The 15421-nt window shown below is 42.9% G+C and overlaps 1 protein-coding gene across 2 annotated transcripts in view; it reads left to right on the top strand.

Annotated features, from left to right (window-relative positions):
* Window positions 1–495: 495 nt before the first annotated feature.
* Window positions 496–15421, top strand: part of LOC311103637 (major vault protein-like) — a 32698-nt gene continuing 17772 nt past the window's right edge. Inside the window, exons 1-6 of one of the 2 annotated variants that reach the window (XM_084145242.1) lie at window positions 496–884; window positions 10450–10619; window positions 10956–11151; window positions 11504–11627; window positions 11777–11908; window positions 12069–12163. In XM_084145242.1, the coding sequence (XP_084001368.1) occupies window positions 10450–10619; window positions 10956–11151; window positions 11504–11627; window positions 11777–11908; window positions 12069–12163 (717 nt within the window). In that variant the 5' untranslated portion in view covers window positions 496–884. The remainder of the gene's footprint in view (window positions 885–10449; window positions 10620–10955; window positions 11152–11503; window positions 11628–11776; window positions 11909–12068; window positions 12164–15421) is intronic. The other variant, XM_084145243.1, reaches the window with a different exon arrangement.

Raw genomic sequence — 15421 nt, 5'->3', positions numbered from 1 at the left:
ATTTGCAGATTGACTGACAGGTTACGACGTTTTGAGAAATAGAAAAAAACGAATAGCCTAAATCAAACAGAATCAAACAAAACAAACCATTTCGAAGTTGCAGCAAATTTCGAGTTGATTGTGGTGCGTTAGCGTAAATCCCTCACCGAGACGTAGTAAACCATGCAGTAGTTACCACAGGGTTATGCTGTGTTCAAAACAACTGGGAACTCGGATCAAAACGAGCTCCGAATGGGAAAAAACGTTTGAACGGTCATTCAACTCGGAATTCCAACTCGGGAACTCGGGCCTCTTTCTAGAGCTCCGACTTTCCGACCTGAAGATCACTGACGTCATGATTTGACTTCATCTTTTTCCGAGTTCCCAGTTGTCTTGAACGCACCAAAAATATTTGGTAGTACTGCGTCAATGGGCTCCTAGAGCAAATAAACTAGATAGTACAATGGTGTTCGTACTGTCTGTCAATCGTATCTAGTACATTTATGAATATCTACATAACAGTGAGCGTCCAGTAAACCATGTGACTTGTAATCGTTTTTCCGGGATTGCTTCCGCATGGTTTCCACTAGATAGCACAACCACAAGGTTAAAATTTGCTTTTTGGTCTCAATTTAAGGTTAGGATTGGGAATAAAGTTTGCAGTGTGGTTTGGGTTAAGGTTAGGATTAGGTTTAAAATCACATTTGAAAGAAAATGAATTGTAGAAATAGGCTGGGTGGCTGTGGTAACTAGTGACGAATCTTCTGCATAAACAAGCCAGGCACGCCCACCAACCACTACAAACACAGAGACAATATAAAAGCAAAATGAAAGAAGAAGCGCATTAACCACCGACTTTATCCAAGCTAGGAGAAGTGAAGGATCTGCTCAATTATTCAACAAAGGTAAGAAACTCGCATAGCTACTAGTAAGTAGCCTATTCTCAAGTGCAATAGTTTTAACAAAGTAGGCCTAATACATTTCGCTCTGGTAGTGTATAAGTAAACTTCTACTTGCTTGTGGAAGTGAAACAGATTGTTCATAGATTCCTCTTTCAACTTAAAAAACAACATTTACACCTCAACTTGGTCCAATGCATTAGAACTACATTTGCATTCTGAACTCAAGACATTTCAAAATATGCTAAGAAAAAGCCTAGAACAGAACTTCTCTTCCAAAATCAAAATGCATCATCCTTCCTGGTCAAAGCAATAAGAGGAAACATAAGAGCATCTTAAGGCTAAGTTAAGATGCTTTTGGGAAACCGGGCTCAGATCAGTGAGTACTGAATAATGTATTGTTAAAGTATTGGAACTAGCCCTTACGAGAATGCTTTGTGTGCTATTTCCTAATTCTAAAAGGGAAACACCCATATCACATGGTACTGAACTCACTGCAAAACAGATGCACTTTGCCACTTCAAAGAAACTATATTATGTCCATATCTCCTACACCACTGATTGTGAATGTTTTATCTATAGGGTGCCTCCCTCCCTCTAAACAGCAGAGATTAACGTTATGATCTTTGACTCTTTCTGGAACATTTTATTTTCCACTGTAGGACAGGGCATATATTTTTAAAAGGGAGATTTATCTGCCTCTTTGAGCACAGACCATTATCAATGCAAAACTTGCAGATTTACATTTTAGCAGACGCTCTTATCCAGAGCGATTTACAGTTTTTTTAGTGAGTGCATACATTTTTATACTGGCCCCCCGTGGGAGTCGAACCCATAACCCTGGCGTTGCAAACACCATGCTCTACCAACTGAGCTACACTGGACAGATGTGGAGACAACACACTTTGCACACATACCATATGAGAGTTTAAGAGCATAAGTGAGCCAATTGATCATTGCAATTTATGTCACACCAATCTAGAAACAGATTTTTCAAAAGCCACTTCAACAGAAAGCCACTTCCTCTTCCGCTCAAGAATGCACAAACAAATCTTACCCCTACAGTCCCTAAACTAGGACATATTTATTTGCCTTTATTTTACCAGGTTAGTCTCATAGTCCCCTGTAGCTCAGTTGGTAGAGCATGGAGCTTGCAACGCCAGGGTTGTGGGTCCGTTTCCCATGGTAGGCCAGTTTGAAAAATGTATGCACTCACTAACTGTAAATCGCTCTGGATAAGAGCATCTGCTAAATGACTAAAATGTAATTGGGATTAAAAATCCCTTTAACAAGAAAGACCTGAGCAAAATAGTAGCACACAGTTTGACACCATCGGGTGAAAGTAGATTGAATTTGTTCTCTGTACGGGACCCCCAATGTGTCATGACTCTCCCTGGGTGAGGATCGAAGGCCTTAACTCAAATGGTCGGGGGGGACGGGCTGTGCCGGTCTTGACACCTTAGTACTGTAATTAGAGATAGGAGAATCTATCTCTGGCCTCTAGTATAGTGAAAGGAAGGTCATTAAATCCATTTGTGTGGTACGGAATGATCAGTAAGACCCGGGTTCGTGCAGACTTAGAGTCTACGCCATTCAGAATGAGACTGATATTAAGAAATGACTGTTAAATGATAAGAGATATCTAGATATCTTTACAGTTAATTCGGGAAACGGTAACGTGTTAAACAACTTTTCCCGTGGTGCCCCAAATTCCTAATGAGTTCATTGTTACATGATTAATTTAATCTAGTAACAATTAAACATTGTAGGTAATTATTCTATAAATAGTCATCACAATAATGAAAGTCACGACCTATGTGTGCATGCGCTTGCGTATGGGCCTAATCATAGAATTACATATAGAATACCTATTCATTCAATAGGATCTCTGTGGGCCTAGTCGTAAAGAGTTGTCATTTAACTTTTAAAATGTGTTACCATTTACTGTGGCATAAACACAACCAGTCATGATGTTGTCATCTGATTGTCAAACAATCACTTCAAAGGGTTCCTTTACTAGGCTACACGCATTCACTTGAAACATATTTACAGCCTCCAAACATTTACATTACATTTACATCATTTAGCAGACGCTCTTATCCAGAGCGACTTACAATTTGGTGCATTCAAATTATGATAGCAAGTGGGACAACCACTTTTTTTCTTTCTTTTTTTTATGGGGGGTAGAAGGATTGCTTTATACTATTCCAGGTATTCCTTAAAGAGGTAGGGTTTCAAGTTTCTCCGGAAGGTGGTCAGTGACTCCGCTGTCCTGGCGTCGTGGGGGAGCTTGTTCCACCATTTGGGTGCCAGAGCAGCAAATAGCTTTGACTGGGCTGAGCGGGAACTGTGCTTCTGTAGAGGTAGAGGAGCTAGCAGGCCAATGGAAAACAGTGGTGAATGGAAAGAGACATCTGTTACACAAAACACCACAAAGTGTAATGACATTAGGCCAGAATTTATGCGTCCACTGCTGTCCATGCGCATCTGTGTCGCCACTCACCCCCCCCCCCCCCCCCCAAAAATAAGAACTTTCCTGAACCAACACATGCACTTCACATTTTGTTGTGTACCATATGTGCTTTTGGTGTCATGGATGGGATTGTTGCTGTGAGAGGGTGTGGGTGACGATGGTTACTGTACTGTGCCTTCACACCTAGTACACAGCGCACACCTTATAATAACATGAGCTCAATGTACAGTACATGAGGTATGTGTACTGTCCCTCTTGCTTGATAGTTCTTGAGTGGGTGGAGGCACTGGAATGTACAGTGAAATGGCAATATAATTGGGTGTGCCAGTTTGTGAAAGGTGTCTGTATGACCGATTTGACATGTGTTTGGCTCAGATTTGTGTGAATGACAGATGTGTGTGTGTGTACATGGTGGGAGTGTCCATAGTTGTGTCTTGTATAGAGAGGCATGTTGTATTTACTTTTGTTCTCTCAAGCCCACCTGTATACCTATTACCTGGTCCAGCCAGTTTGCGTCAGTCGTTCTGTAGTGTCATTGTCAGGTGTATTTGCTCTCACTATTCACGAGCGCTCCCACAAATGTCTGAGCATGTCAGTTAAAGGACACTGTCTAATGGGAATCTTTTCTCTTGAGTTATAGCGTACACTCTAGTATAGTATAAATAATAGTTCCCTGAACGCAGACAGTGGTGGAAAAAGTACCCAATTGTCATACTTGAGTAAAAATAAAGATACCTTCATAGAAAATTACTCATGTAAATGTGAAAGTCACCCAGTAAAATAGTACTTGAGTAAAAGTCTAAAAGTATTTGGTTTTAAATATAATTAAGTATCAAAAGTAAATGTAATTGCTCAAATATACTTAAGTGTAAAAGTATGAATGATTTCAAATTCCGTATATTAAGCAAACCAGACGGCACCATTTTATTTTTATTTTTTTGGATAGCCAGGGGCACACTCAGACATCATTTACAAACAAAGCATGTGTGTTTAGTTAGTCTGCCAGATCAGAGGCAGTAGGGATGACCAGGGATATTCTCTTGATAAGTTCGTGAATTGGACAATTTCATGCTGTCATGTCATGCAAGGCATTCAAAATGTACTTTTGGTTGTCAGGGAAAATGTGTTGTGTAAAAAGTACATTATTTTCTTTAGGAATGTAGTAAAGTATTATAAAAATATAATAGTAAAGTACAGATACCCCCCCAAAATGACTTAAGTAGTACTTTAAAATATTTTTACTTAGGTACTTTACACCACTGAGCGCAGATGACAGTAAACCTAGTCCTGGACTGAAAGGCACTTTTCTATTGGACATCTTTTTAGTCCAGAAGTAGGCTTGAAGCCAATATAATTCTTGGCTCATTTTCTTACACAAGTGTTTCAAAATCCAAAATGGCAGAGAGAGAAGCTGCTTGAGAGGAGAGCTAGATAATGGAGTCCTAATGGGGGATCAGCTTTCACCTGGTCAGCTCCTTCAGATCAGAACCATCGAAGGAAAAGGGAACAAGTGGAGAATCATTTTACATTTTGGACATTTTTAACAGACTGATCCAGAGGGACTTGCAGTCGGTGCATTCCACTTATGGTAAGATGGCTACAGTCAGGGGAGGGGGAGGATGAGCTTGAGATCCACCCAATGAGTCAGGAGGTCAGTGTGCAGTCAGTGGGCATGTTCGACATTGCAGCCGACTTTAAAGGCGAGACGGACTGATCTACAAATCACCTTGCATCATAAATAACTACTCAATATAATTTGTAGGTCAGTCCGTCACAATTGACATATGATGCATCACGGTTTTGATGCTCTCGAACATGGCCAGTGTCACCTTTAGGCAGTAGGGAAGGCTGCTTCAGGGGCCTGTTCTGGAGGACATAACATTACAGAACTTTTCAGATATCGCAGACTCAAATTGATCTGGTTTTTACTAACAGACCTGATCGAATAACTAAGTCCATTAACTTACTAACTGGCATATCTGACCACAATGTTACATTGGTCGTTAGAAAGCTCACTAAAAAGAGATTTAAGAACCATATTAATGTGCAACAGTACGATAAAAAAATCCAAAAAAGTGAGCAGAGTAACTACGATGCAGCTATAAGTCAAATTGACTGGTTTGATCTGTTAAGAAATGAAGATCTAGAGTCTGGACACAGAACGTTTCCGTCAGCTATTGATAAAGTGGATACCTCTTTTACCAGGACATTTCAACGTAAGCCAAGATGAAAAACCTCTCTGCCATGGCTCAAGGAGGACCTCTGGTGACAGATGAGAGAACAGGATTTGTCCTTGAAAAAAGCACTGAAGTCTGGTCAGAATGATGACAGACGTATATTTACATCACTGAGAAATAAGGTGGTAAGGAATATTTAAAAAGCGAAAGCAGAGTTCTTCCTCAGAGTGATCAATGAAGCAAAAGGAAAAGGTAAAGTGATTTGGGAAACTCAACAAACTAACAGGGAGAGGAGCTGAAAAGTCCCAAAAACATCCTGAACGTTTAAAGGTTAATGGGATTCTAATTCAAGACTCCAATTTCATATCCACCACCTTTAACCATTTTTTTGTTGACTCTGTCAGGGAACTGGCTCAAAGATGTTCAGCCAAGACCACAGTTCTTACTCCCATGGATAATAATAAACAAATATTTTGAATTCCTGAAATCTCAGCATCAGCAGTGGACAGTATTATTAGCTTATTCGGGAGCTCAAGAACATAAGATGGGTTTGGTCTAGACCAGGGGTGTCAAACTCATTTTAGCTCAGGGGCCACATGGAGGAAAATCTATTCCCAAGTGGGCCGGACCGGAAAAATCATGGTATATATAACTTAAAAACAACAACTTCAGATTGTTTTCTTTGTTTTAATACGATCAACATACAACATAAAGCTGGAGCCTGAGGACAGTGTGTCCAAAATAGTACAAGCACAACATCACTATTAATCATAAAACACGTCAAGTTTATTTGAAAATTCTAAAGAAAAAGAACACACAAACACACAATGCCTCAGTGATTAACAGAACTGTTTCACAGATCACAGAACTATATCAGGGTGTCATTTCTCAGGCAGAAATGTAGATAAAAATAATGAAATCCTGTTCCCCAAACAAGTGCAAGAACCACAGAGTCAAGAATAGGTTAAATATACAAATAAAATAAAATCAATTTAAAACAATAGCACATCAACATAAAAACATATAAACATAAAGCTGGAGCCTGAGGACAGTGTCCAAAAGCACAACATCACTATTAATCATAAAACACCTCAAGTTATTTGAAAGTTCTGAGGACAAAGAACACACAAACACACAATGCCTCAGTGATTCACAGAAGTATATCACAGATCATAGAACTATATCAGGGTGTCATTTCTCAGGCAGAAATGTAGATAAAAATAATGAAATCCTGTTCCCCAAACAAGTGCAAGAACCACAGAGTCAAGAATAGGTTAAATAAAATAAAATCAATTAAAAACAATAGCACATCAACATAAAAACATATAAACATAAATCTGAAAGCGTTGCTCAAACTCCCGTAACAGTCCCGTTATTTTATCTTTGAACCGCTTCATGTCTGCCACATGTTGGGTCGCGCACACATTTTTCAGACAGGGGAAGGGAGCTGCATCACCACCGGCAAGTTGCGTCTCCCACAATGACAGCTTCAACTTGAAAGAACGTATGCTGTCATAATACTGCGTGACAACTTTGTTGCGCCCTTGCAGCTGTTTGTTCAAGTTATTCAGGTGCTCTGTAACATCCACCATAAATGCAAGGTCCTGCATCCATTCTGCGGAATGAAATTCTAACACTGGTTTGCCCTTTTCTTCCATGAACTGTTCAATTTCTTCTCGTAAATCAAAGAAACGCCTCAGCACAGCTCGGCTTAACCATCTTACCTCAGTGTGGTATGGCAGGCCATAGATGTGGTCTTTCTCTCTGAGAAGGCTGTCAAACTGACGGTGATTCAGGCTTCTGGATCGGATGAAATTAACAGTTTGGATGACCACCTTCATGACGTTATCCATCTTTAATGACTTGCAACACAAAGCCTCCTGGTGCAAAATACAGTAAAAAGTCCAAAAATCACATCCTCCATTTGCAGATTAAACTTTCTCTCTGAACTTTGTCACAACGCCTGGTTTTTTCCCGATCATTGAGGGCGCACCATCTGTAGCCAGGCTGACAGCGCGGGACCAGTCCACTCCGACCCTGTCCAGCGCGCCGACGAGTGCGGTAAAAATATCAGCTGCTGTCGTTGTATCTGTCATCGGCACCAACTCCACGAACTCCTCGGTGACGGTCAATGTGTCATCAACTCCGCGGATGAAAATGGCCAGTTGTGCAACATCTGTAATGTCCGTGCTTTCATCAATTGCAACCGAAAACGCAATAAATGACTTTACTTTTTGCTTCAACTGGCTGTCCAAATCCACTGAAAGATCGGAAATCCTGTCTGCAACTGTGTTTCTTGTCAGGCTGATATTTGCAAAAGCCTGACGCTTTTCAGGGCACACAATCTCCGCTGCCTTCATCATGCATGTTTTTACAAATTCAACCTCACTAAATGGTTTTGAAGCCACTGCAATTTCATTAGCAATGAGGTAGCTAGCTTTCACTGCAGCGTCACTGATGTCTCGGCTGTGAGTAAACACAGACTGCTGTTTCTTCAGACCCGCCAACAGTTCATTCACATTCTCTCATCTCCGCTGTCCTTGAAAGTTGTCATATTTGTCGGCATGAAGACTCACATAGTGGCGACGAAGGTTATATTCTTTCAGCACTGCAACATGCTCTGAACACACCAAACATACAGCTTTCCCATTCAATTCCGTGAATAAATAGGATGACAATTTTTCTTGGAACACTCTGCACTCTGCGTCCACTTTTCTCTTTTTTGACAGAGACATATTGGGGCAATGAGGGTGCCAAAGCACATAATGTTAAAAGTAGAAGCCGTAATAAATATCGCGGGCAAAACAAAGTAGCTCATTGGCTGCATGTGCTTGACCTACTTTATACCCGGTATAAACAGTTTGCTTGCTTAACACAATTGCTATTGCGCCATCCAGTGGACGCAATTGGAACAGCAGTTTATTTTATTGAAAAATTGCAGCGCATTTTTATACTTTACAAAATTATTATTATTTTTTTTTATTTTTTTATCATCTCGCGGGCCGGATTAAACCCGTTTGCGGGCCTGATCCGGCCCGCGGGCCGGACGTTTGACACCCCTGGTCTAGACGCTGTATTCCTGAAGAGACACAAATATCCTCTGACTGCCCCTATTGTACATCTAGTTCATCTGTCCATCAAATATGGGATTTTCCCCAATATTTGGAAGTCTGCTGCAGTGATACCTGTTTTAAAATCTGGTGACCCAACACTGGTGGAAAATTACCGACCTATAAGCATTCTTCCAGTCTTATCAAAAGTAGCTGAAAGATGAGTGGCTGATCATCTGACTGATCACCTCAATCAGGGCAACTCCATACATCAAATGCAATTTGGATTCAGAACTAACCATTCTACCGAAACTGCCAATTGCTATTTTCTGGAGTGCATTAAATCTAAACTGGATATAGGTGGTGAAGTTGGTGCAGTCCTTTTGGATCTTAAAAAGGCCTTTGATACTGTGAATCATGAGGTCCTCCTATCCAAACTATCCTCTCTTAATGTGTCCACTGAAGCCATTAGTTGGATGTTTTCCTATCTGACAAACAGAAGCCAAAGGGTTCGTCTGGGGGACACTCAGTCGGACTCCCTTTACTATAACATTGGGGTCCCACAAGGGTCAATATTAGGCCCCCTTCTGTTTACCATCTATATAAATGATCTCCCACTTGCTTGCCCACAAGTTAACATGCAGATGTATGCAGACGATACAGTCCTGTATGTACACAGACAACAAGTTTGTTAACTGAAGCTATGGTACACATTTCTAAATGGATGACTGATTCTTGTTTGCATTTAAATATCGAAAAGACTGTATGTACTTCTCAACAAATTCCATTGATTCTTCCCAACGAGCTGTTCTTGTTAATGATGTGAATCTGAAAGTTGTCTAACTTCAGGTATCTCTGCGTCATTTTGGACTCCAACTTGAAATTGAAGAAACACGTGAAGAAGGTGGTAAACACGGTGAAGTTTGGATGATCCAACTTTAGGTTTATAAAACCTTACCTTCCTCTGGAGGCCACCAAACTATATATGCATGCTGTGATCTTCTCACGTCTGAGATATTGCCTCACATGCTGGTCACAGGAGCTACTATTCTGAAACCAATTGAATCACTCTACAAACAAACCCTTAAGATTTTTGATAACAAACCAAACAGTTACCACCATTGTCACATCATTCACAAACATTATTTATTCAGTCTGGATAGCTTTAAGCAGTATGTAGATACAAGCCTTGTCTTTAAGATCCTGCATTGTCTTGCCCCTCCAACCTTATACTGGCATATCATGCTCAAGGAAAGCACCTGTAGGATAACAAGGGCGGAAACTAGAGGGGATTGCGTTGTCCCTTTTCCAAACAGGAAATTTGGACAATCGGCCTTCTCTGTTACAATCGGCCTTCTCAGAGCTACAATATACTGGAATGTAATGCCCATGGACTTGAAAAGCTGCACTGATTATTGTACTTTTAAATTGAAAACATGGCTCAAATCTATCCAAACCTGTGCACATGAGTTATCTGTGGTTTCTCATATGTAAGACGACAGTGTTTTTATTACGAATAAGTTGTTGTTAGAATGATATATTATTGGATGTAGGCTAGTGTATTGTTTTAGTGTGTATTTGTGTTGTGGCTGTGGAATTGCCTTTACCTGCCCTGGGACTATGGGTGCAAATTAGCTTTTGGCTAACCCCGGCACATTTACATGGATGTTTCATTACTGTAATGTTGATGTTGATTAATGTTTATTGTCCCCTGTAAATATGATGATGATTATTATTATTATTATTATATATTTTTTTTTAAAGTATCGTGTAGAACAGATATATGACTATCTGTCAGATAGAATAGGAAATCGTACGTTTCACATCACTGAATAGACCCCTGTTAACCTTTTCCACTCCGGCTGTTCTAGATGACATCCAGGAATAGCGAGATCAGTGGAGGTATGGAATTTGAGGGGCTGGTGAATCCGTCAATCATCCGTATCCCGCCCCACCACTACATCCATGTCCTGGACCAAAACACCAATATCGCTCGTGTGGAGATAGGACCACTCACCTACATCAGACAGGACAATGAGAGGTGAGGAGTGGATGTGGTGTGTATGTGGTGTGTGTTTATCTGATAAGGTCTGCATTGAATTTCCTAATTACAGGTGTGATTGGTTGTTTTAAGTTTACTCTAAGCCTCCTGACTCCAAACAAGCCTTTTATCTCTGGTTACAGCATCACACACTCTGTTTGACAGCACACTTTGAACGTTGCCAAATATCAAGTTTTTAATGGTTTCTTTACAGGTTTAGGTTAGTCAACATATGCCTTGTACAAACACGTTTACACTCAGTATGTGTGTATGGACAGTATCTGTGTAGACTAGCATGTCAGTCATTAGGTGACTGTATTGTGCCCTCCTTCCCAGAGTGCTGTTCTCCCCCGTGCGAATGACCATGGTCCCTCCTCGCCACTACTGCGTGGTGCTCAACCCCGTCGCTCGCGACGACAACGGACAGGTGCTCTTCGACCAATCAGGACAGGCTAAGCTTCGCCATGCCGACCAGGAGATCCGGCTCACCCAGGACCCCTTCCCCCTCTACCCCGGAGAGGAGATCCAGCAGGTACTGTCTGTCTGTTAGACGTCAGCGCTAAAGCCTAGGTGTTAGCAGTGGAGGGAGCTAATGCAAGTCTTCAGGTCTCAGAGCAGAGGTTGCTCAGCACACAAGTGTGATTCACTGAACCACCTCCATTACAATCACGTTGAGCTAAAGTGTAGGCATTCACTTGGAGAGATAATATAACTGTCTAGTACCTGGGTGCTAACCCGGTTCTCCTGCATGCCACAACTGTGTTAGCCTGCAGAGTTAAAGCCTAGGCATTAGAAGTTTGGAGAGTTAAAGCAATTCTTATCACATGGGTGTTAATCTCTTTTTTTGATATTTATTTTTTTATAAATTTTTTACTCCCTCCCAGCACGTGACAGCGCTGCAGATCGTCTACCCAGACACCGCTCTGCGCCTGCAGTCTCTGCTGGACTTTGAGGAGGTGGGAGGAGAGAAGAGGGTGGCTGGAGATGAGTGGCTGTTCGAAGGGCCAGGTGAGTTCTCTGGGTCCAACTCCTAACACATCCATTACAACTTTCCTTGGGTCCTAACAGGGGTCATGTTGATAAATGTATATATTTTTAGACCAAATCAGAGCATTGTTTTAACATGATAGCTAGTGATCTTTCAATTTGTTTCCTAGGGACATACATCCCCAGGAAGGAGGTGGCGGTGCTGGAGACCATCAAGGCCACGGTGATCAGAGAGAACCAGGCCATCCGCCTCCGAGCACGCAAAGAGGGAGTGGACAGGAGCGGAGTCCGCAGGGTCACTGGTGAGACAAATGTACTGTATTTAATGTTTTGAATGTACATATAATGTATGTACACATAAGTAGCAGATGTTGTATCGCTATCACACACACAGACATACATCACACGGTGCGCACACACGCCTACCTAGCTGAGTGATTCCCTGTGTGTGTGTGTGTCCAGGTGAGGAGTGGCAAGTGAGAAAGGTGGGGGCGTATCTACCAGGGGCTCATGAGGAGGTCCTCCACATCGTCAACGCTTTCATCCTCACTGACAAGGTAACACCCCCCTCCGCTCTCTCCCTCGCTTTATCTACAGTGGGGAGAACAAGTATTTGATACACTGCCGATTTTGCAGGTTTTCCTACTTACAAAGCATGTAGAGGTCTGTAATTTTTATCATAGGTACACTTGAACTGTAAGAGACATAATCTAAAACAAAAATCCAGAAAATCACATTGTATGATTTTTAAGTAATTAATTTGCATTTTATTGCATGACATAAGTATTTGATACATCAGAAAAGCAGAACTTAATATTTGGTACATAAACCTGTTTGCAATTACAGAGATAATACGTTTCCTGTAGGTCTTGACCAGGTTTGCACACACTGCAGCAGGGATTTTGGCCCACTCCTCCATACAGACCTTCTCCAGATCCTTCAGGTTTCGTGGCTGTCGCTGGGCAATACAGACTTTCAGCTCCCTCCAAAGATTTTCTATTGGCTTCAGGTCTGGAGACTGGCTAGGCCACTCCAGGACCTTGAGATGCTTCTTACGGAGCCACTCCTTAGTTGCCCTGGCTGTGTGTTTCGGGTCGTTGTCATGCTGGAAGACCCAACCACGACCCATCTTCAATGCTCTTACTGAGGGAAGGAGGTTGTTGGCTAAGATCTCACGATACATGGCCCCATCCATCCTCCCCTCAATACGGTGCAGTCGTCCTGTCCCTTTTGCAGAAAAGTATCCCCAAAGAATGATGTTTCCACCTCCATGCTTCACGGTTGGGATGGTGTTCTTGGGGTTGTACTCATCCTTCTTCTTCCTCCAAACATGGCGAGTGGAGTTTAGACCAAAAAACTCTATTTTTGTCTCATCAGACCACATGACCTTCTCCCATTCCTCCTCTGGATCATCCAGATGGTCATTGGCAAACTTCAGACGGCCTGGACATGCGCTGGCTTGAGCAGGGGGACCTTGCGTGTGCTGCAGGATTTTAATCCATGATGGCGTAGTGTGTTACTAATGGTTTTCTATGAGACTGTGGTCCCAGCTCTCTTCAGGTCATTGACCAGGTCCTGCCGTGTAGTTCTGGGCTGATCCCTCACCTTCCTCATGATCATTGATGCCCCACGAGGTGAGATCTTGCATGGAGCTCCAGACTGAAGGTGATTGACCGTCATCTTGAACTTCTTCAATTTTCTAATAATTGCGCCAACAGTTGTTGCCTTCTCACCAAGCTGCTTGCCTATTGTCCTGTAGCCCATCCCAGCCTTGTGCAGGTCTACAATTTTATCCCTGATGTCCTTACACAGCTCTCTGGTCTTGGCCATTGTGGAGAGGCTGGAGTCTGTTTGATTGAGTGTGTGGACAGGTGTCTTTTATACAGGTAACGAGTTCAAACCGGTGCAGTTAATACAGGTAATGAGTGGAGAACAGGAGTGATTCTTAAAGAAAAACTAACAAGTCTGTGAGAGCCGGAATTCTTACTGGTTGGTAGGTGATCAAATACTTACGTCATGCAATAAAATGCAAATGAATTACTTAAAAATCATTCAATGTGATTTTCTGGATTTTTGTTTTAGATTCCGTCTCTCACAGTTGAAGTGTACCTATGATAAAAAGTACAGACCTCTACATGCTTTGTAAGTAGGAAAACCTGCAAAATCGGCAGTGTATCAAATACTTGTTCTCCCCACTGTATCACTCCCCCTCCATACTTCTCTCCCACCCTTGCTTTACCTATCACTCCCCCTCCCTCCTTCTCTCTCTCCCTCACCTTACCTATCACTCCCTCCCTTGCTTCTCTCTCCCTCTCTCTTTCCCTCCCCTCCCTCCTTCTCCCTCTCTCCCTTCTCCATTTATTCCCCCTCCCCCCTTCTCTCTCTTCCTTCACCATTTATTCCCCCTCCCTCCTCCTCTCTCTCTCCCTTCACCATTTATTCCCCCTCCGTCCTTCTCTCTCTCTCCCTTCACCATTTCCTCCCCCTCCCTCCTTCTCTCTCTTCCTTCACCATTTATTCCCCCCCTCCTCCTCTCTCTCTTCCTTCACCATTTACTCCCCCTCCCTCCTTCTCTCTCTCTTCCTTCACCATGTACCCCCCCCGTCCCTCCTTCTCTCTCTCCCTTCACCATTTATTCCCCCTCCCTCCTTCTCTCTCTTCCTTCACCATGTACCCCCCCGTCCCTCCTTCTCTCTCTCCCTTCACCATTTACTCCCCCTCCCTCCTTCTCTCTCTTCCTTCACCATTTACTCCCCCTCCCTCCTTCTCTCTCTTCCTTCACCATTTATTCCCCCTCCCCCCTTCTCTCTCTTCCTTCACCATTTATTCCCCCTCCCTCCTCCTCTCTCTCTCCCTTCACCATTTATTCCCCCTCCCCCCTTCTCTCTCTTCCTTCACCATTTATTCCCCCTCCCTCCTCCTCTCTCTCTCCCTTCACCATTTACTCCCCCTCCCTCCTTCTCTCTCTCCCTTCACCATTTACTCCCCCTCCCTCCTTCTCTCTCTCCCTTCACCATTTACTCCCCCTCCCTCCTTCTCTCTCTCCCTTCACCATTTACTCCCCCTCCCTCCTTCTCTCTCTCCCTTCACCATTTACTCCCCCTCCCTCCTTCTCTCTCTTCCTTCACCATTTACTCCCCCTCCCTCCTTCTCTCTCTTCCTTCACCATTTACTCCCCCTCCCTCCTTCTCTCTCTCCCTTCACCATTTACTCCCCCTCCCTCCTTCTCTCTCTTCCTTCACCATTTACTCCCCCTCCCTCCTTCTCTCTCTTCCTTCACCATTTACTCCCCCTCCCTCCTTCTCTCTCTTCCTTCACCATTTACTCCCCCTCCCTCCTTCTCTCTCTTCCTTCACCATTTACTCCCCCTCCCTCCTTCACTCTCTTCCTTCCCCATTTACTCCCCCTCTCTCCTTCTCTCCCCCTCTTTACTTTTCCCTCCTCTCTCCCGCCCTTTATTTATTTTTATTCGTTCACCATCTCTTGTTCTCCCCCTCCCTCCTCTTGATTGGCGGCCTCAAATTCAAAAGTTTGCAGCAGGTGTTATGTTTTGTGCTGGATGATATTCTCTCTCTCTCTCTCTCTCACTCACACACACATCCCCCTAAGACGTTTTCCTGCCAGATTTACCATACCTCCAACTTTTTTCCGCCTTTTCTTTATATCTGAAAGGTATTGCCAGTATCAAAGCCGAAACTTTTATTTCCTCCAAACGACCTAGTAATAATTTCGGTAAAGTACTGCCTGCGGCTTAGTATGACACGTAGCCGCAATGCTGAGGCGGCACTGGCACTGGCACGCACTACACTCTTAAA

The sequence above is a fragment of the Coregonus lavaretus genome, assembly GCF_964263955.1.
Source record: "Coregonus lavaretus genome assembly, chromosome: 28".
Classification (NCBI taxonomy): domain Eukaryota; kingdom Metazoa; phylum Chordata; class Actinopteri; order Salmoniformes; family Salmonidae; genus Coregonus; species Coregonus lavaretus.
The sequence above is the reverse complement of the archived record's forward strand: the minus strand, read 5'-3'. Positions and strand labels throughout refer to the sequence as shown.